Source organism: Magallana gigas, chromosome 4, assembly GCF_963853765.1.
Source record: "Magallana gigas chromosome 4, xbMagGiga1.1, whole genome shotgun sequence".
Lineage (NCBI taxonomy): Eukaryota > Metazoa > Mollusca > Bivalvia > Ostreida > Ostreidae > Magallana > Magallana gigas.
Window position 1 is genome coordinate 6,955,080 of NC_088856.1, and position 20,533 is coordinate 6,975,612.

Below are 20,533 nucleotides of genomic sequence, written 5' to 3' on the forward strand. Positions count from 1 at the left end.
GACAGTTTTTTAGTATTTAAGACTTTGAGGAATTTTTAGATTTCTTATTTAGAATTGTATTTTGGGTTTTGATTCCGCTTATAGAGATTCTTTAATTTGGACTGTTTTTAGTTAATGTAATTTTAACTGCACGATCACGCTTATTAATAAACTATCGGTGAAAGAAGTACTGGACTTCGTGGTTACTGGGCTTGAGTCGCATCTCCAGGAGATAACTTGTTGACACAGAACGTTAGCCAATTTTAGTGCTTTATATATTCAAAATAACTTGCTAAGTACCCATATTTTAGATCCGACAATTTAAAGAATGTTTAAAAAAAATAAAGTTGACGTTTTGTCATCAAATAACATAAGTTTTGCAATTTCTGCAAGTTGTACAATTTAATTCAAATGCATTGTTAAAGAATATATTATATAAATACCAGATAATAGATTAGTCTTTGAGCTGGCAATAATCTTCTGATGTTTACTGTATAAAATTTAATTCAAAGAAGAGAACCAAAGTTGATTAAAAGCAATTATTAAAACATAGAATTTATATGCTAGCATATACATTTAGTGATGCGCATTTATTATGGAAACTTGGAACTACTCTATATTGTGTGTAAAAATTTTAAGATTACGATGGGAACAATACATTACATTGAAAAAAAATTAACATTCATGTTACTAGTTTCTTTTCCTATACATGATCATTTACACTTATATAATAAGACACTTCATATTGAGCTATATAATGCGAAAAACACCTCATTGATATACACAAAAGATACATCATATCGAAATGTACAATAAGATGGGCACCTCATAATGAGATTCATAATAACAGATATACTTCATATTGAGATATATAATTTAAAAAATACCACATATTGAGATATATAATGACAAACATACCTCATATTGAGAAATATAATAACAAACATACATGTACCTCATATTGAGATTTATCTTATACGTGTGATGTATATTATCCGTGTGATAAACCTATGTTTTATCAAATACTTCCTGTCTAACTTTTTTTGACAAAGTCCCTCGCTTCAACGCTGAGGTGACCTATTTTCGAAGATTTGCTAGTACTTTAAACATAACGATATCTACAAACAAAAAATAATATATAATTTTGATAAGATTTTGTCAAAGATTTATATTATAAAAATGAAGGAAAACACATAACTGTGTAGCATAGGCGTCGGAACCGGGAGAGAGAGAGAGAGAGAGAGAGAGAGAGAGAGAGAGAGAGAGAGAGAGAGAGAGAGAGAGAGAGAGAGAGAGAGAGAGAGAGAGAGAGAAGGGGATAGGCTTAGCCCCTCCCCTTTTTTGTTTGTCAAGATTTATGATAATTTTAGCACCCCCCCCCCTTTTTAATTTGCTTCCGACGCCACTATGTAGTTTATAAAACTGCGAATCACGTTAGCAATCGAGGAGTTTATCCTGAAGAAGCGATTAAAACAGAACGCTTTAGTTATGTTTATATACAAGAACTTACCGAAATAATGTTTTTCAAGACTTTTATTCCACCACAAGTAAGCATCCGTATTCAATTTTTTCAATTTCGCATCATTAGGCTAGTGTTTTTTTTTTTATAAAACATTATCAACTGTTCCTCGTTTGAGATCGAGTCAATTCAAACTAACGAGCATTCGCAACTTTGTGTATGTCAACGAACTTGATTATTCATGTCTTCTGATGAGTATTTCTATTTAATCAGGTGATTAATTATTTAGAGCTAAAAAATTATTTCAAGGTTAATTTTAGCGAAACTTTACATTAAAACAGTTAATCTCAGAAATGACGTACTAAATTGTATTGCGCAAGGTCATAATAACCGCATAACACAATGTTGCATCATCGTTTTTTTTTCTTTAGAAAAAAAATCAATTGGGTCATATTAGGGACTGTCTCAAAAGCTTTATAATATAAATTAAAATGTAAGAGATAAATGGTTGAAATTGTTCTATTTGCTCGGCAAGCCTCGCGAATATATACACCATTTCAACTCGTTGGATAAAGCAGATATAAAATAACACAATATAGATATCTTCTATATTAAATGACAAACATACCTCATATTGAGATATCTAATAACAAATATACCTTATATTGAGATATATAATGATAAGAAAAACACTCCCCACTGAGAAATCCCTAAGGCAGCGGACGAGACTTCCTGCTGAGTTGATTCATTTTATTTACCGAGATATCGGTATCTGATCATAGCAAGGAATATACAGAGTATGTTTATATTGTGTGATTTTGTATTTGCTTTATCCAACGAGTTGAATTGGTGTGTATATTCGCGAGGCTTGCTGGATGGATTGCACCACACGTTTGAGATAAATGATATATTATGGTTGGCGATGGTTTATGATTTTTATCCAACGAGATGCGTGTTACCAAGGCTCGGAGATAGAAAAGACACAACTCGTTGGATTAAAATCATATACTATCGCAAATCATGAGATTCTTTTGATCACATGTTTTGTCAGCTTTTTTTGTTAAACCTCAATCTAGTCTGTAAAAATTACTGTGGAATAATTCGATTTCATGGTGGTTTATTTTTAGTGGAATCTCGTGCACGAATTAATACCCTTTTAAAACAAATGAATCGATTAGTGGTTTAGAGTCATACTTCTTTTTGTAGATATAAGAGAATTCATGAAATAAAATTTAAGCAATCCACGAAAATTGGCCCCCGCGAATTGAAGGGAAATGGTCATGATTTTGGTCAAATTTTATTTTTCTGTTTTTATTATTTACAATGCTTTATGAATGCATTTTTAATGATCAAATGAAATTTGGGTGCTCGTCGATGAGTTTTAAGCAATATACAGGGCTCACAATTCTTCGTCATGTAAACAAGGCTCGTGCCCTGTTTTTGTTTACATAGGTTCAATATACCAGTAAAATACCAGTGTATCTTTTTCAAAATGATTTGTCTGTATTCTTATTCATTTTAAGCATAAATAAACAGTTCCTAACCATTAACACATTCATTTTAGGTCTAAAACTGGAATTTTCACTTCAACGTTCAAAATGAAAACAAAAGCTTTGTTTTACATAGCGAGGAATTGTAAGCTCTGTAACTCGCTTATAACTCAACAAATGACACTCAAATTTTGGTTGCCTATTAAAAATGTCTTACTGAAACATTATAAACATTAAAATCGAAAAAATAATTTTTGACCAAAATCGTGACTATGCCCCTTAAATGATTCCACAGTATTACTTTAAGCCGCATAACACACTGACAACAAGTCGTCAACAACTTTAAGAATGGAACAAATTCCTTGAAGATTAACAAACGAAGATTTTTTTACGAGCACATTTTTATTAATTCATGAAAAAATTATAAAACAACATTGAATGCTTCAAATTTACAACTTCACATTTTTCAACTGAATTATCATTTTCATTTTTTTCCATGTCAATAAATGCCTTAACCTACGAAGTGTTTAGAAATGACGTCACGTTGGTTACAACACACAGTGTAGAATCAAACATTTATTACATGACTATATTGAGATAAACATGTGCTAGAATTTGTATAAAGCCGCACATTTTCTTCGGCGACAAAACATAATATTATTCCAATAATTTACGAACGGGAAAAGGAAAGCGGTTGTTCCTCATTATGTGACGTGCAATTTTGTATAAACAAAACATGGCGACGATATTTTAATACATAATATACCTGTATATTTATAGATATTTTCCCAGCTAAACATTTTAAAATTTGTTTTATATAAGTAAGCTGATTAAAAGTTAAAGTAATCATCATTTTTCCGTAATTAGTCTTGCTTTCTGTCTGTTGGTTGATCGTTTAATGAATATCGAGTGTCAGACTCGGACGTCATTGACCACTCATAAGAATTCAGATAGAGAACTACATGTGGCGTCTTTTTTTAATTAGGTTTTTGTTTCAATAAATGTACAACCTTTTTGGTTTTGTTTCCTCTGCCCTATATGTGATATAATCGCTAATCTAAATTAAAGTCATGATGTAGCTAAATTTTCTATAATTATCAGCAAGAATAATTGATCAAACAAAATGTGATACTTAAAAACAAATGAGTGAAATCATCCCTGAAGAAATTACCCAATTTTTAACAAGGTCATATGATATTTAAAGGGGTAAATGGATTCGAGTTGCCAATTTTGAGTAATGTCATGAAATTTCATATTAAGGTTACTTAAGGATGACGTTTACTCAGAATGAAAAAAAATTCCACTGATGATAATGAAAAACCAACTATTGCGTGTTATAGACCTTTTATTGTAGTGTTATTTTTCATTTTCAAAAAAGTAGGTCAATGACCTACTTTTTGAGTTAATGGCCATTGTATATTTTTGGAAAATTAAAGGAAAATCACTTAAACTTTTACACTATGATTGAGATTTTCTTAATTGTGAAAATAATACAAATTGCTCAACACTTTTGAAAATGAAATACAATTTATGAATGGCAGTGACACTAAATACATACAAAGCATTAAGTTTTCCTTCACAATTTTTATAAATATTCCAGTCCGAATTTTCTCTATCACCCCTCAAATTCCTACCCATTTTTGATCCAATTTTACAAAAAATTGAATGATGATAATACAATATTACTTATTAGGTTTGTTACTGACTGTTTAAAGAAATTTGTGGGGTCGGTAAAGTCCATAGAAGGCGAGGCGGAGCCGAGCCTTCTATGGACTTTACCGACCCCACAAATTTCTTTAAACAGTCAGTAACAAACCTAATAAGTGTTTTGTTTTGTCGAGGACCTAAAGTTTGATATGTAAACAAACGTTTGTGTTGAAAATCAGTTCAAATAACGTTACGTCCGCCATGTTGCGCTATAAATTTTGACGCTTGCCTTTTAAAGAAATTTGTAAGGCAGCCACGTGACGCGTTTCATCCAATGACGTCGCGACATTCTAGTCCGAGGCAAAACAAAAACATTTATAGTATTAAACTTTTTATATTGATCTTATTCTGTTCGCATACAATTTATATAAGGTCAATGATCAAAATTTTGAGATATGGTGCCTTTTCTCGTTTTTAAGCATATTTCAATATTTTTTAAATTCATGCCAAACGTTTATTATAATGAACAAATGAGGTAAAACTACTAGAAAATATGCAAAACTATATAGACTAAAATATAAAATCTTAACTTTTAATATTAGAGTACTTCCAAAATTGTTTTAGCAGAAAACAAAATCTGCAAAATTTAGTCCGAATTTCCTCTGTTTGGCTAAAAGTCTATTTTTGTTTTGGTATAATTCCATAATATAGTAGAAATATCGAATGTTATGTCAATAAGAATTCATTTCACAGATACGTTTTGTGTTTAGAACAAATTTTACTCATGACATTGAACTTTATAACAATCCGGATTCGAGAACTCAAACCCTGAGTAAACAACACCCTTAAGACACAAACATTAATTTTAACCTGCTATTGACTCCTCATTGCACGGTAGGTATTATGTGGTTTCCTCAAATTTCTTTATTTAGTGACCAGTTAATCATATTGCGTATAACATATTCACCACACGACTAATGTGCTTCATGTTTTAATAGATGTGATATACGGTTTTCAACCTGGCGGAAAAACCCAAAACTGAACGGATTGACAATGTGTTTTTTTAAACAAACCGCACAGCTACCTATCCCTGTGTTAGCACTATCATACTTCTTTTAAAATAAACAAGATCACACCGAAAAAAAGATCAAAACTACTGGTTAAAAGGAGATTCAACGTTATTATTCGAGTAATTTATTTACAATACCTTTTACGATCAGAAATTGCCACACATGGATAAAAAGCCTCGGATTCATGACTTAGATATCACAAACTCACCCGTTTACCCTAACTACACTTAGAAATACAATAGTACTTAACAGTTACGTGTAATTGAACTGGGTTTCACCACTGTTCTGCTTAAAAAAGAGTTTTGTAGGGCGCATTCCACAGTCATTCACGGTCAGGCTGCTTTATAATTAATTCAAGTGATCAACAATTCTGGAGACTTTAAAAATTTTTTTTTAAAGAAGAAAAAAGAAGAAAACATTTGATTAAACACTTAACAATTTTTCACTTAAACACAACAACGATTTTTCAGTGAAATGGACTTTGTATTGAAAGAAAAAACATCACCAGAAAAAAATCATAAATTCACGTGTATAGTAAATACGTGTACTTTATCTATTTCGAAATGCTACAGATTGAAACTTAAAGTCCGCTGCAGGGGCGTTTAAGGGCATCTTTAAATTCGACAATATTGGTGAAATAGATGAGAGGATTTAATAATGAATTGATGTTTGTCAGAGGAAAGGTAATAAGTAATGATTCTTGATTTGCTACATCACTAATTGAAAGAAAATTGCGCACTATCATAGGGCCCGAAAAGACTAACAGTGCAAGTAGTAACACGCTAACAGACTTCATTGATTTTAAGAACTTCTCTCTCTGATTTTCTAAAATTCTATCGGAAAGTGTTGATTTTTTTACGTTTAAATATTTTTTTTTTAAGACTAAACATGGCCGAACAGTAAAATACGATGATCAAGAAGATGTACACGGCCTCTGGTATAACCATTATGCAAAATACGATGTACCTATTTTCATAGAATACCGTGTCAGTTGAACATGTATGATCAACTTCAGTGGGAAGCGGAGAAATAAAGAATGACAACGGAACAATCTGCACAACCCAGCAAGCCATATACCAGATGTATTTACGTTTTTGTTTGAACAGCTTTTTGCTCCAATCAGAGCCTAAAATTACAAGATAACGATGCAAACTAATAAGAAACATCTGATAAAGAGAGGCCAAAAAACACGTTGGAACAATTATATTTGATAAGATACACAGCTCCTTAATTTTGAAGAGCAAAGGGGACAATCTTCGAATACCCGTTAATAATGTGGTCAACCCAAAAATGAAATCGCTTACTGAAAGCGTCAGTATAAGATTGAGATACGTGTTTTGGCGTAGTTTTCTTGTTGAGAAAGTTACAATAATAACACTTATATTAACAAAGGAGACCGTAAACCCAAGCGATATAAAAGTTACTGATACAGCGTTGTGGAAAAGTGTGACATTTAAAGAAGACTCCGTCGTGTTTCCAACAGGTTCATTGAACGTTTGATTACTGATTAATATGATTTGGTTGCTATCCGAATCAGAATTCAAAACCCTGGTTTCATTGTCTTTGATTAATTGCTCCCTGTCATTTATGTGTTCAGATCTTCCAGTGGCAGTGATGTTTACAGTTTCTGGTCCAAATGCATGCTTGTCCGTTGATCTGACCAGGACTGCTGTTGTAGTGGATAGGGTATTTATTGTGGCATTTCTTTGATGAGTAGCCGTACCGTTCAATTCAGACAATTCACCAGCTTGCAAACTTCCGTTAGATATTTCTAATCGAGCTATTAGGATGGTAAGCTTCAAAAGTAGAACTGATCTTTGAAAATATTTTGTGACAAATAAAAATTCCATTTTCGGCCAAAGTTTCATAATGAGAACGTAGTGCCTAAAATATAAGAAAAATCGTCTTGTTTAAAAAGTAACAAATAATAGTTTTATTCATTATAGGTAGTTTTACTATGATATACATATAATAATCTGTTTCAATTTCTAAAAAACATAGTTGTTTTCACCTGGACTTTATATTTCTTTGCGAATAAAACCTTATAGATAAATAAATATTTATTTATGAAAACATAACAAGACATCGAATTTAAAAGCAATAACATATTTGGAATTTTTCATTAATTAGTGCAAACTATGGCTAATTATATCATGTCTCAAATTCTAAAGTAGATTGGATCAGTAAGTTGTTGACCTTTGTCGTCTTAAAAGAGAACTTTGGAGGATATACACATATGTTTGATTTGAATTTCTAGTTTTAGACATTAGACATTACATATTTGCAAATGTAAATATTGAAAATTAGTTTTTGGGAGAAACCAATGAATCTGATATAAATGAACGAAAGAAAAAATATTGTGGACTTTTTGATACTCTGCAAATAATGATATAAACAAAAACAAAACAATCTTACCTTATGGGGAATTATATCAGTCCTCTTTGTACGTGAATTTACTAGTAAAATATCAAATGTATTCCCTTACTCTCTCGTAGTCTGAACATTTTATCACATTCTTTTATTTGGTTTCTCTGTTGGACCACTACAAATCCAACCAATCAAACCACAGAAACCATATGTCTGCAAACCTATATAAATATAAAGAGTCAGTTAAATCTCATTAGATCCAGCATAATTTGAAAATCGATAATTTTATCATAAACGCGTATCTAACATACGGCATTTAATACGTTTTAAAGATTAAATTTTGGAAAACGGTACGGACTGGTCAATACTGATCCGATACTTCCATGTCCGAATTTTAACTTAGTGTGTAGAGCACGTAACTAATCAGCTCTAGTAAATATCAAACTATAGCGATTTTAAGAGCGCTTTGCGACTATGTCAACCTGTATGAAATGATTTTATGGTGATGAAGAAAATTTAACTGCTTTTATTGTGACACATAAATAAAATTTTCATCAGCAAAGATATATCTCTTTTTCTGCAAATAATCATTGTATAAAAGAATTTTACCATCAGTCAGATGTCGTAAACAGAGAAAAAAAGTAGTAGATAGTAATATTAGCTTGGGAAAGATTTTAGTTTGTTCACTCTTATTCAAACCAGTAACACTCCTGCGAATGTGTTCGGAATGTTTTCTTTATCGTTGCTAAGAATTTGATAAAACCAGAGGTGCTCGAATGAAAGTTTACGAGACTTCGCCGAGATATGTTCTGTTCCTTTGATATTTCAAGCGGATCGATGTTCGGATTATATTCTCAAAATACGTAAGAACTGGTCGATTTTCATATCATATCTTACTTTGATTTATGATAATATAAAATATGAAAATCTTTTAAGATGTATGTTTTATTTCAACATCTAGCGGTTATTTACATTAAACGATGACATTCAGAACAGAGTTATCGCTTGTGTTCAAGCACGTGTAGAGTGCTTGAAAATTTATATTTTCAACATTTGGTTGCTTAATAAAATCATAGCCATGTTTGATGCTTGCTGTGTGCAATACCATGTTTTTTTAAAAAAAATAATGGGTGTCTGTTTTGCATAAAAAGTTAGTGTATCGAGCCATTTTCAAGAAACATTCTGCATGAAATAGTATAGTCTGTTTCATAATTGATGCTAGTATTAGATCACGCGCGGATCGAAAATAAACCCTTAGAGGGGATCTCTACTAAGATCATGTTTCAAGCATGTTAATTGTCGCAACAGCAGAAAAAATATTGTCACATTTATATCTAGAACACATTTTATCAACCAATTAATGAACATAAAGTTTAAAATCAATAAATCTCTAGATTTTATATTTGACTACAAGTACCTAGTTTCTATGAAATAGAATATAAACACGAGGCACAATTTTAACTGCAAAACTGAAAGGGTCAAATAAAAACACGTGGTCTAACATTTAAATGACAATAAAATTCGCAGGGGTGAATAAGCAATTTCATTCAAACTTTTTAAAAATTATATTTTGGTGGAAATGCTTGCAATTACAGTTGTCACAGTAGTGTGCTATTGAAGCTGAACGTCTGTTCAATAATGTATAATTGTTTATTACTAAAAATAATTATTTTGTTCTACATGTAACAAGTCAACATTGCTTTATTTAAGGCGATCATCAGTCGACACAGGACAGATTAATAGAATCATTCATTATTACGAGTGTGGGATAGTGAAATTTCACCGAGGGGACAAGATTCACGGTCTAGGACGAGGCTTTGCCGAGTCCTAGACCGTTAATCTTGGCCCCGAGGTGGAATTTCACTATCCCACACGAGTATATAATGAATGATTATTTTTCTCGCATTATATTACCTTAAAAAATGATGTTTGACAACTTTCTGTTATGACGTTCAAAAGATTACCTTCGGTTTATCCCTCCGCGTGCTTCAAATAGTGCAAGTCAAAATGAGAGCATACGACAGTTTTTTTTAATTAAAAATATGATAAATTGTAATTAATTTAGCAACACAATTACTTAATGGATAATCTCAATGCACCATTTTGCATTTCCCTACAGCAGACAACGTTTGTTTACGTTTTAAAACGGCGTAGTAATACACAGTGTAAGACAGAAAAATCTCACACTGCTGTCTCACACCGGACAAACCGATCTCACACCGGTGATAATGCGAGAAATAATAGTCCCACATAAACTGTATCAGTACCACTCAAATTGTGAGCGGTGATAGTACAAATTCTGTACGCAACGTAGACGGCTTCAGTGGCCGTTTTGTGCACATTCGTTTAAGACGTCTTAACGGAAACTTCTATTAGATTTCTAGTTACTAGAATTTCAGGTGCCAACCTCCTTCAAAAGGTAAGCTTTTAAACAAAGTAAGTTAAATATGACAAGTTTATAATGCACCAAATAAATTAATACCAGTATAATAGTGGATAGAGATTGCACCTTCAAATATGGAGGCAACTTACTACCCGTGTCGTGCTTGGCCAAATATTTCCAGTGCGTTTTCTTAAGTTGCATTTGTTCTGTGTGGTATTTGGGTTTCTAGAGACACAATAGGAACCAGACAAATGTGTGATGACGCCGTCCTTTATTGTACAAGTAATTTGACTTAAATATGAGCATCATCAATTATAGATGATTTTTGGGGTCTGACCACATTTGTATGTTGTAAATTTCAATACAATAATTCCACCAAAACTCACAGATATAATTAATGATATTTTGTATAGTTGTAAAAGCATATATTAGACACAATATTAAACTGCTTCAGTCAATATTTTAAGGAGGTCTTAAGGGTTTCAAGCTTTTCTTTTTATTACCCATAGAGTATATAATTCATAAAATAACCAAACTTCAAACAGGTTTTTGGATAAAAGAGATATCAATATTTTTTTTACATAGTTGTAAAACTGATTCTTATATCTCTTTAAGTACTGTATTGTGACAATATATACATGTAATCTTGAAATCATCAGGAAAATGAAAGTAGAGCTAATTAAGAATTTTATGTAAACAAAACTGGAAACAGAGATTTTGTAATTTTCTGGTTGTTTAACAAACGTATGTCCTGCGCTTCTTTGCTTTTTTGTGTATAGCATCTGTATAAAAAAGACCCCAAACAATATTGTGTTTTTATTTCCGACCATTCGCCGAAAGAGATTAGACTTATCCATTAGACAGTCTATACACTGATTGACCTTTTGTTCCTACAAGTAAGAGATCTAGAACATTTCTAAGTCTTCCAAACATCAACTATTTTTTTAATCAGCCTAGTCTTTGAACACTTATTTTTAAAAAATTAACATACAAATCCAGCGTATAAATTTTTTTTGGCTTTTTGAGGAATGTCGTTCTGATATCAATTTCACCGTTTGTTAACTTTTAATTGATTTTCATCAATATGAAAGTCATTGGCAATAAATTCAATGAAACAAAGTTGAAGTGATGAGGAGCTGTTACATTTTTTTAAACTTGATATGTCTAGTCATAGTAGTAAGAAAATTAGACCATCAATAATAACAGCAAAAGTTTACTATCGCAGCAAATAAATTAAGAATATGAGATATATATGAAAATATTATAGGTATATTCATTGTCAATTCATCATAGAAAACATAATTAATTTATTATGTTCAGAAAAGCTCTTTCTTGTTTATGTTTGTAACAATATTTGCTCCGATCAACAAGATCAAGTTATTTTTTTATCATATAATATTGATGGTTTTGCATACATTACATAATAAATTGCAATTTTCTAAATTTGCTTTGGACCATTTTTGTTTTAAATTTGATTCATGTTTCATAAATGCTAAAAATGTAAATCACAACAAGTTAGAATACAAAAATATTTTCTCTCTTCGAATAAAAACCGTTATTCCATTTAAGACATTTGAAATTTATCTTTCAAATGACGCAAACTTAGTTTAGAGTTTGCAATTGACTTAGTCATTTCTTTTCAATAACAATACATTTGGCCCTGTGAACTTGCTATAAAGAGAGATATAAAATTTTTCCATACAAAGATTTTCTGGCCAAAAACATTAAAAATGTATTGCTCTAATGGTGTATTAGTTCATTGATGTAGTTATGTTTGAAAAAAATCCTAATCAATGTGGAATGGAGGGGACATATTTGTTTCTTCATTTTAAAAAATTGATTTGTTCGTTTAGTTTCCTGTAATTTTTCTTTAATTTTCTTTAATTTTTAATTTCTTTAATTTAAAGTTTTCTTAATTTTTTTTTGTGCCATCCCAAAAGTGGAGGATCAGTTTGTTCAATTTTTTTGTTCTAAATGTCAGTTTAGATAAATGTCGCTCGCGCCCCCCCCCTAAAAAAATTAGGCCCAGCATCCCTAGTTGTTGCTACTTGCCTGTATATTTTGAGAGTAAACAGAAACAATGTGTTTTTTTAACAGAACTTATCTTTCTTATTCATTCCGAGGTTGCCTTTTGGTCAGAATTTATTTTACCGTTTTTTACGTCAACAACGCTTTTGTCCGGAATTTCTAATATTCAACTGAAATTTGAGTTATAAGCAAATACAGAGCTCACAAAATTTTGTTATGTAAACAATGTCTAGGTCACGTCTTTGGTTACATTTTGAATGTTGAAAAGAAAATTCCAGGTTTAGACCTTAACTGAATGTTACTTATGCTACGAACTGTTAATTCACGTTCAAAACGAATCAGCCAATTAACGAATTAAAAAAAACCCCAGCTTGAAACAGCACTTTTATCGATATGTTGAACCAATGATCATGATGTTTTTCACTGTCTCGATCCAGGGGTATAACTGAGATAGTAACCTACGACCATCTCGGTTCTTCTCCCTTACCTTAAAAGAATATTGTTTATAGTAAGATATGGAACATGATTGTTTCAACAGCTTATTTGCAAAACAAATCTTAAAGGCTGCTACTGCCTGATGATAGGCTTCAGATAACAATATGAATATCATGACGATCTTAAGAAAACAGAATCAGACACATCTGCTTAAATTTCTCTTTTCATTTCCCTGAATTCCCTGAAATCAATTTCTTTTTACCCTTTTGCACTATCCATAAAGCTTATAACAAAATATTCGCATAAATGTGCAATCAAATGAATCATTGTTGATTTAAATCATTTTGCACCACTGATTTTTTTCTGATGTTTCTTTATTTGATAACACATGGGGCCAATTTTTTCCCCCACTAATCCCTCTTTTATGCTGTCATCCCTTTCTATCTCGCCAACTGTTGACATCCGCCATTGTTCAACATCGTATCAAAGATGTATAAAAATGAAAATCAACATACCTTTACTTTCAGTTAAAAAAATTTTGGTGCAATTTCAAGTAAGTAGAATTACTTTATCTTTATAATTTGAGTATTAGAACCCTATATTTATATGTAAAAAATCAATGTTTTTAGGATCTAAGAATGAAGATCATAGTAGTTTTAGTGCTTCTTCATGGATATCTGTGTCTTGAGGATTCATCCACGTAAGTATTGTTTCTATTTTTTAAAATTCGGTTTGTACTTGAAGAACAGATTAATGTGTATTTTTGAAACCTCAAGTATTAATTGGCTTCTTTGAAAAGAGTTGTCATTCCTTCTAATCAGCACCCTATCCATTCTAGTCAAATAAGATAAATGATAACTAAGAAAAACTAATTCTGACGATAAGATAAAAATGACTGCATTTTCTACAACTAAAAATTTGATATTATCGTAAAAACACAAAGCTTCATTCACATTTAGTGATTGTTTTTTCTTTATGAAGACTTTTCAGAAAAGATTTCGAAATACAGACGTGGAAATTATTTAATTCTTTTTAATATCATGATTAAGATAGGCTAGTCTTTTGAGAAAACATTCTTACGACCTCTTATTTTAGTATGTTTAATGAATAACAACAAACTTTCAAAAACAACCCTATCTATATATAGCTACAGATAACAATCTGTTTTTTTTTTTCACAAGATAAGTTGGCATTTTTTTCGGTTATAAAAGTTTAGGGTTGTATGGGATACTTGTTAATATTAATTTGGATTAAAGTATATTATATTTTTTTTCACTGATTTGAAATCTTCAAACTAAAACAACATTTGACAAAGAAGGGTTTTGAAAAAAATTGAAAGGTAAAAAATTTAAAATCTCTAATGTGATTTGAGCTCATGACCTACAGATTCGTTGTTAACGCTCTAACCAATTGCTCTTTGCTATTAGGTAACACGTTTTGAAAATATGATTATTATAAATTTATACCGAATTTAATAAATTACTTCGATATGAATTATTTCACAATATGGCGGTGTCACATACTACCTTAGGACAATGCAAGAAAACAAATTCAAAACGCAAATGATAAAAATTATAGTAAAGTTTTTTTTTCGAAAATTGTAAAATTGCAAATAACCCAAATAAAAAAATAACATTTCAATACTATTAACAAAAATGCACTAAAAGGAAAAATACACGAGCATAATTAAATTAAATAGGTCTTTACTACCTTTTTGTAAAATAATATATATAGTCTTTGCAAGCGTTTAAGGAAACAAAACAAAATGATTTAAATAAGTTTAAATTTAGTACTGTTGAAGTAGATATAAAATTAAGAATATAAAACTATTTTCTATTGATACATCATCTGGTTTAACCCAGAGAAACTCACTCTCGTGTCCTCTGCAATGCACATTCAAAGGGTAATTTTTGTTGGAATTTTTTCTTCCCACTGAATGAACAACGTTTAAACTTTGATGTATTCATGATAAACAAATGACTAGAGAGAATGTGTGCCAAATAAATATATTTGGACAAAGTATAATACGAGGGTCAATCAAAAAATACGAAGACAATGTGGCTGTCTATCATATATTTTTCATGAAAGTCATATTTAACAGATTAATCTGTGCACCAACACTTATGTTATTGATATACGAAGTTTTAGTCCATTTGATGAAACGGTATTTTTGTTACCCCTTTTTAAAAACAACATGTTTTGTCACCACGGCGCACGGTAACGTTCAAAACATGACGTCAATATTAAACACGCACAGTTTATAGATAAACCCCATCTTTATATCACGCTAAGTCTCTTGTGTCTTTAACCTTACAATTTAAAATAACACTGAACCACTTAACATCTTATTTGCACACATTTGTTCGAGAATCATAAGTTAGTTCTTCAAAGTTTTCATTTTCTAACCGTCTGTCTCTTGGTTTACTGTAACGATAACCCTGAACGTCGGTTGACGTTACTTATTTTTTTACCAAATATTTACAGATATTCTACTCTCTTTCGGACTGTTTTATATTCAAAATACAATTACCACCACTCCCACAAAATATTTTTCAGTTAAACACAAACTTGCAAATAATTGTTGACTTATTTTTTGCACCACTGAGCATTTTCACAGCTTGTGTCGGCTTTTTCCTGGGTTAAATCCATTTTGTTTGTACCTCTCGTTGCGCCATGACGTCCGGCGACGTCGATGTTTTAAGTCAATTCTAAAGAGGACTATCTGTCTTTAGTTACTAATATCTGTTCGACAAAACAATATATCCCGTCTTTATTTGGAGCATATAACACCAAGACAAAACTTTATTTGAGGTTTCAATATTATTTGCTTTTAAGCCCAATTTATAGAGATATTACTTTCAACATTATATGGTTTATTGTTGACATAACACAAATTTTGACCGTGCGCCGTGACCTCATTTTTGCAGGATTAGATTCTAAATAATTCTTAGAAATAAAGGAATTGAATAACTTTTTTTTTTGCACATTGTTTGAAACTGTTGTTAAATTATGTCTACCAAATTTAGTAATGCTATGACGTTAAGTAACATAGCTATGACAAAAGTCTTCGTATTTTTTGATTGACCCTCGTACATCTCGATGTAAGTCCTTTGGGGTTTGGTCATCTATGTGAATGGCCAGCTCCGTATAACTGCAATTACGTCAATAGTATAGTCTTATAATTAAAAAAACCAAATTGATATGTATACTTTCCTATATCTTTGTAAAAAGGTTCCATAATGAAATTTAGCGTAAACGAAGCTTTCTAATAAGTTGTAAACTAATGAAGTCAAAATATTTTGAATTGATGTCTCTAATTGTTAATGATATGAAATACTAAACGCATTTCGGTTGACATTTTAGTTCCCAACCACATCTTCAGGAGGAAGTATGTTCAATACTGCACAAGGAAATGGGTTCATCTTCATCTACACGTGAATGTAAAGGAATCTCATATTATGAATACCCTTTTCCTCTAGCATGAGCTGTTGCTTTATCTTATTTGAGTAACAAGGTTATGGACTAAGCATATGATTTTATACGCTCCAATATTTTGCTTACTACCAGGTTCCTAAGTTGTCTTTTTAAAATACAAAATCCTTTTAAAGAAGCAAGAAACGTAAAATTCTTAACAGACGTCGCACGTCGACGGTCACAGACCAATATCAATAGTTTACCTGAGTGACTCAGGTGACCTAAAACTGGCTAAAATACTACATTTTCTCTCTAGTCACAGGTCTTTTGGCGATATCAGTCAAATTTATGGAAATGGATTTGTCTAATCTACCTCCTCATTACCTTGGTGGATACTTCAGAAACCTAGTCCTACCACAGCCACCCCACACCAGGCGAAGGAAGAGGAGTTACATACTTCCGCCTACCCACAACATGCACAGCACTCAGAACACGGATTGTGTTAAGAAATACAGGGTTGATGTCAGTCAAATCTTTCAAGTAGGTTTAAGTACTGAAATTTAACACAATGGTTTTATTAGAATATGTATTTTGTAAAAAGAAAACTGCAGGTTAGAAATCTTAAATGATGAAAACTATTTATCCAGATCCCATTATCACCTCGCAATACTTGGGATTTCATCATTTACACATCTAGTATGAAACACTGTAGAACTCAAAGTTTGAATACCACCCACATTGCGTTTTTATACCATGGACTTTGGAAGCAACATCTTCATTTTATTTTTGCTCCATAAAGTATCGCTTACTCTAGAACTCCGCCGCAATATATTATTGCAATAAGGATTATATGGTGTAGCACGGTCACCTACATAGGTTCTATTTGTTTAATGATCTATAGTTCCATATTTGCATTTTCGCTACGTATGTATAATTTCTATCTCAAAGATTTCGAATAATAAAAAGAAATGTTTGTACTTGATTCCATATTATTCGAATATATTTTAATGATTTTCATGTAAATAATATTATCAAGTTTTGCATCCTGTGAGTGCTTCTTCAATTATTCATCTCCATTATAAATGAACATTATTTATTCTTATCTTTTTGAATTTAAGTATATATGCAAGCGATTAAAGTCCAGCGTCCGTAGTAGTAGATTTTTTTCACCAAATATTTCTTTGAGAACCAGCATTTTATATAAAAAAAAAACATGTTAAAAAATTAATTCCTGGACCGATTTTGAAAATTGACAATAATCTGAATTGATAAGTTTAGATTTTTTAAAAGGAATTTTAGCATCATATTTAAATATTTTCCCAACGTTTTGTTCCTGAGATTTGTTATTAACAATTCGAAGTAAGATTTGTCGGCTCCCTCTTGCAAAAGAAATATAATAGAGCTATTCAAATTACCTTCGTGTTGTTGTGTATTTGAAATATCAAAGTTTACAAATGAATTGTCTAAACACTATTTCACAGTATTTGAAAGTGCAAATTGAATACACTGTTATCAATAGAGATTTCTTCAAAATATGACAAAAGATAATAGAACACCTTTTAGATATGTTTTGTTTTCAATTAGATATATAGGGGAAAAGAAACAAGTATCACTTTTAAAGGAATGATCGCATGCGATATCATTAGTCAGCTTCATGTTAATGTAATGGGAAATCATTACATACATGTACAATTAACAAGACAAATAGAATATATTCTGCCCCCAACCATTCTAGTGTTATGTGCTTGGATTTGTTAATTTCCGAAATAGCAAGGAATGAAAAAAAAAACTCTTATCAGTAGCTTATAGGCGAGATGAATTTCTGGTTAAAATTCTTACACATGTAAAGAAAAACATGATGTTAATTATGTAGCTGTATTAATGTTTAGTCTCAAGGCAAACACATGCGAATATTGTTTTTAGTAATCTACATGTAACTGAACACAAATAGTGAAGTTTGACGGATGTCTCACTCGGACTTGAACTTTTGTTAAAACACTCTTTTTTTTTTTTATCAATTTACTTTTTTTTATCACATAATAAACAAGTGAAATTCTCAGTGGCCGATTCGATTGACGATGAATGTAAAAACGACCATGAAATTATAATTCATTCTAGGAATCATCAAAAAGATCGTATTTGTAGTTAAACCATTCGGAGTAATTTTAATATAGGTTCATACAGTTAGCTAACATTCATTAATTTGATCTGTACAGTTTAATATCGGACAGACATATACAACCATGCAGCGCCTTATAACGCGCCGCATCAATGTTCTGCACCGTTTTATTATTATGCAAAATCACTCTAAAATTTAAACTCGAATCTGATTGGCTACAGGATGCAGGATAGGATATAACTTAACTTTGATATTTTTATCATGTATCGTTCATCCTGCATCCTATCCTATGCTTGTCAACTTTCAGAATGGCAGCACTGTATATGCATTCTTGCCGATTTTTTCCTCCAGAAATATCCTTCTTGGTCGACATTGCTAAATCAAGGAGATACAATCAGCGTATTTGGTTCAGACCTGCTTCAAATAAACGAGAACTTTCTCGTCACAGGTACATATATATTTTCTCTGGTTTAACATGCACTGATAACTATCATGCACAATTTTGTACGACCCCCGCTAACAAGCTTATTACAAAAATTATGTTTTTTTATACCGAAGTTATGTTTAAAAATAGGGAGAAAGCTTTAACATATCGGTGCATACCTAATATTAAACTGGTGCTTTTGTTAATATTAGTAACACCTAAATTAAGAACAACGGATTAAGAGTTTATTAAGCTGTTGTAGAATATTATATGAACTTCATCAATTAGCTGTTATCTATCCTTCCACATTTTTCATGATTTGTTCCAAATAAGAATGGAACAATGACTCACTGTATAAAAAAATAGCTTGAACATCCCATTTCATAATATTGATAAACTTTGTAGAAACTTTTTGGAGTTTTGGGCAATACTGAATGCATATGGTTACGTGCACATATGTTATGAATGTAATAAAAAGTGAAATTTTTAGATTAAATTTATCGACTTTTTGTATCTGTAGTTATGTACAAAAACCCCAGAAACAAATCAAAATACTTATATAGCAATTTGCATTGTAGTTCAATATGTAAGAGGAGGACAGTGTGCGGGTGAATGGAAAATTCTAAGTGCTCGGAAATGGGATAATCTCAGCTCCTATCAAAGAGATCTACTAAACGATGGAACGTATTTACAGAACTGTGGTAGTAATACGGAGGTCCTTCAAGAGGTAAGAAATCAAATGCACGTTTTATACGTTAATTCATATAAGTAAATTATTTATTTTAGTGGCTTTTGTTTCAAAAACAATTACGAATATATTTTGATAGCATTCGCTTATTAAGTAAACACATGACACATCGAAAGGTCAAATAACCAATTGAATAATAAAGGAACGGTTAATTAAGATGCCCTACTTTTGAACTCGACACTCTAACCTCACAAATATTACTTCTGTATTATCTTTTTACTTCACCCATTCTAAAGTAGTAATAGCTTTGCAAAGGATCGCTATAACATTCGTTAATCAACGTAAGTGAAAACTACATTTGCCCATCTTTTTTGCACTGATTTACTTATGTTACTTTGTAGTGCTTTAAGCCACCTGCAAACCGTAAATCCTCACTCGACAGGTATGCTAGCTGCTCTGACAAATTCTCATACTGTGCACTCGCTGGTAAAACACCCGCGAGGCTTGAGAAAAAAAATCGGGAGTTCAATTCTTGTGTCAACGAAGTCAAAGTTACAACACCGAAGCCTCTGGTCCAACCTGTGGCATAATGACTTCTTTGTAACCGCTGTAGACATGTTTTCAGCTTTACAATTGGTCCCTGAATTTTTTGTGATGCATCAATTGTACAGTCCACACGTTAAATCGAATAAAATTCATACAAATTGTCATCGTTTTCAACTTTGTAAATGTGTTTTTATCTGTTTCGAGGAATGTTTGTATATTGTGAAATCCCGAAAGATCCTTGTTCGACGTCATAAGGAAAATCGCGATTAGGAAATGATCCCGAGAATTTAAGGTAGAAATGTCACAGACCTGCACATTTTAATACCTTCGAATTTACCAATCTTGTTCGAAAAAAATTGGAATCGTTTTTATGTTCTTTTAATTTACCTTCAGCCTCTAATTTTCTCCGCTGTATCAGTATTATAGTATCATGCAAACTCTTAAAAACAATTTCCCAAGCAAAGGCGGTACATCACTCTATTGA

The 20,533-nt window shown here is 31.4% G+C and overlaps 1 protein-coding gene across 2 annotated transcripts; it reads left to right on the forward strand.

The window, feature by feature from the left end:
* The first annotated feature begins 10,349 nt into the window (after positions 1-10,349).
* Positions 10,350-20,211, forward strand: LOC105338109 (uncharacterized). Of its 2 annotated transcripts, none has more exons than XM_066083239.1 (7): positions 10,350-10,431; positions 13,488-13,558; positions 16,222-16,298; positions 16,589-16,812; positions 18,743-18,839; positions 19,394-19,542; positions 19,905-20,211. In XM_066083239.1, exons 2-7 carry the CDS (start codon positions 13,497-13,499, stop codon positions 20,091-20,093), a joined length of 798 nt encoding a protein of 265 aa, XP_065939311.1. In that variant the 5' UTR covers positions 10,350-10,431; positions 13,488-13,496; the 3' UTR covers positions 20,094-20,211. The 2 variants fall into 2 exon arrangements, with proteins under 2 accessions (XP_065939311.1, XP_011441402.3); XM_011443100.3 differs by lacking the exon at positions 10,350-10,431 and adding an exon at positions 13,343-13,411.
* The last annotated feature ends 322 nt before the right edge of the window (positions 20,212-20,533 follow it).

Bases quoted from the DNA above. Each gene is read 5' to 3' on its own strand.
- LOC105338109 (XM_011443100.3), top strand. From the start codon at position 13,358: ATGAAAATCAACATACCTTTACTTTCAGTTAAAAAAATTTTGGTGCAA. The intron at 16,299-16,588 runs GTAAAGGAATCT...TTTTCTCTCTAG, and splicing joins ATCTTCATCTACACGTGAAT to TCACAGGTCTTTTGGCGATA. The intron at 16,813-18,742 runs GTAGGTTTAAGT...TTTTTCCTCCAG, and splicing joins ATGTCAGTCAAATCTTTCAA to AAATATCCTTCTTGGTCGAC.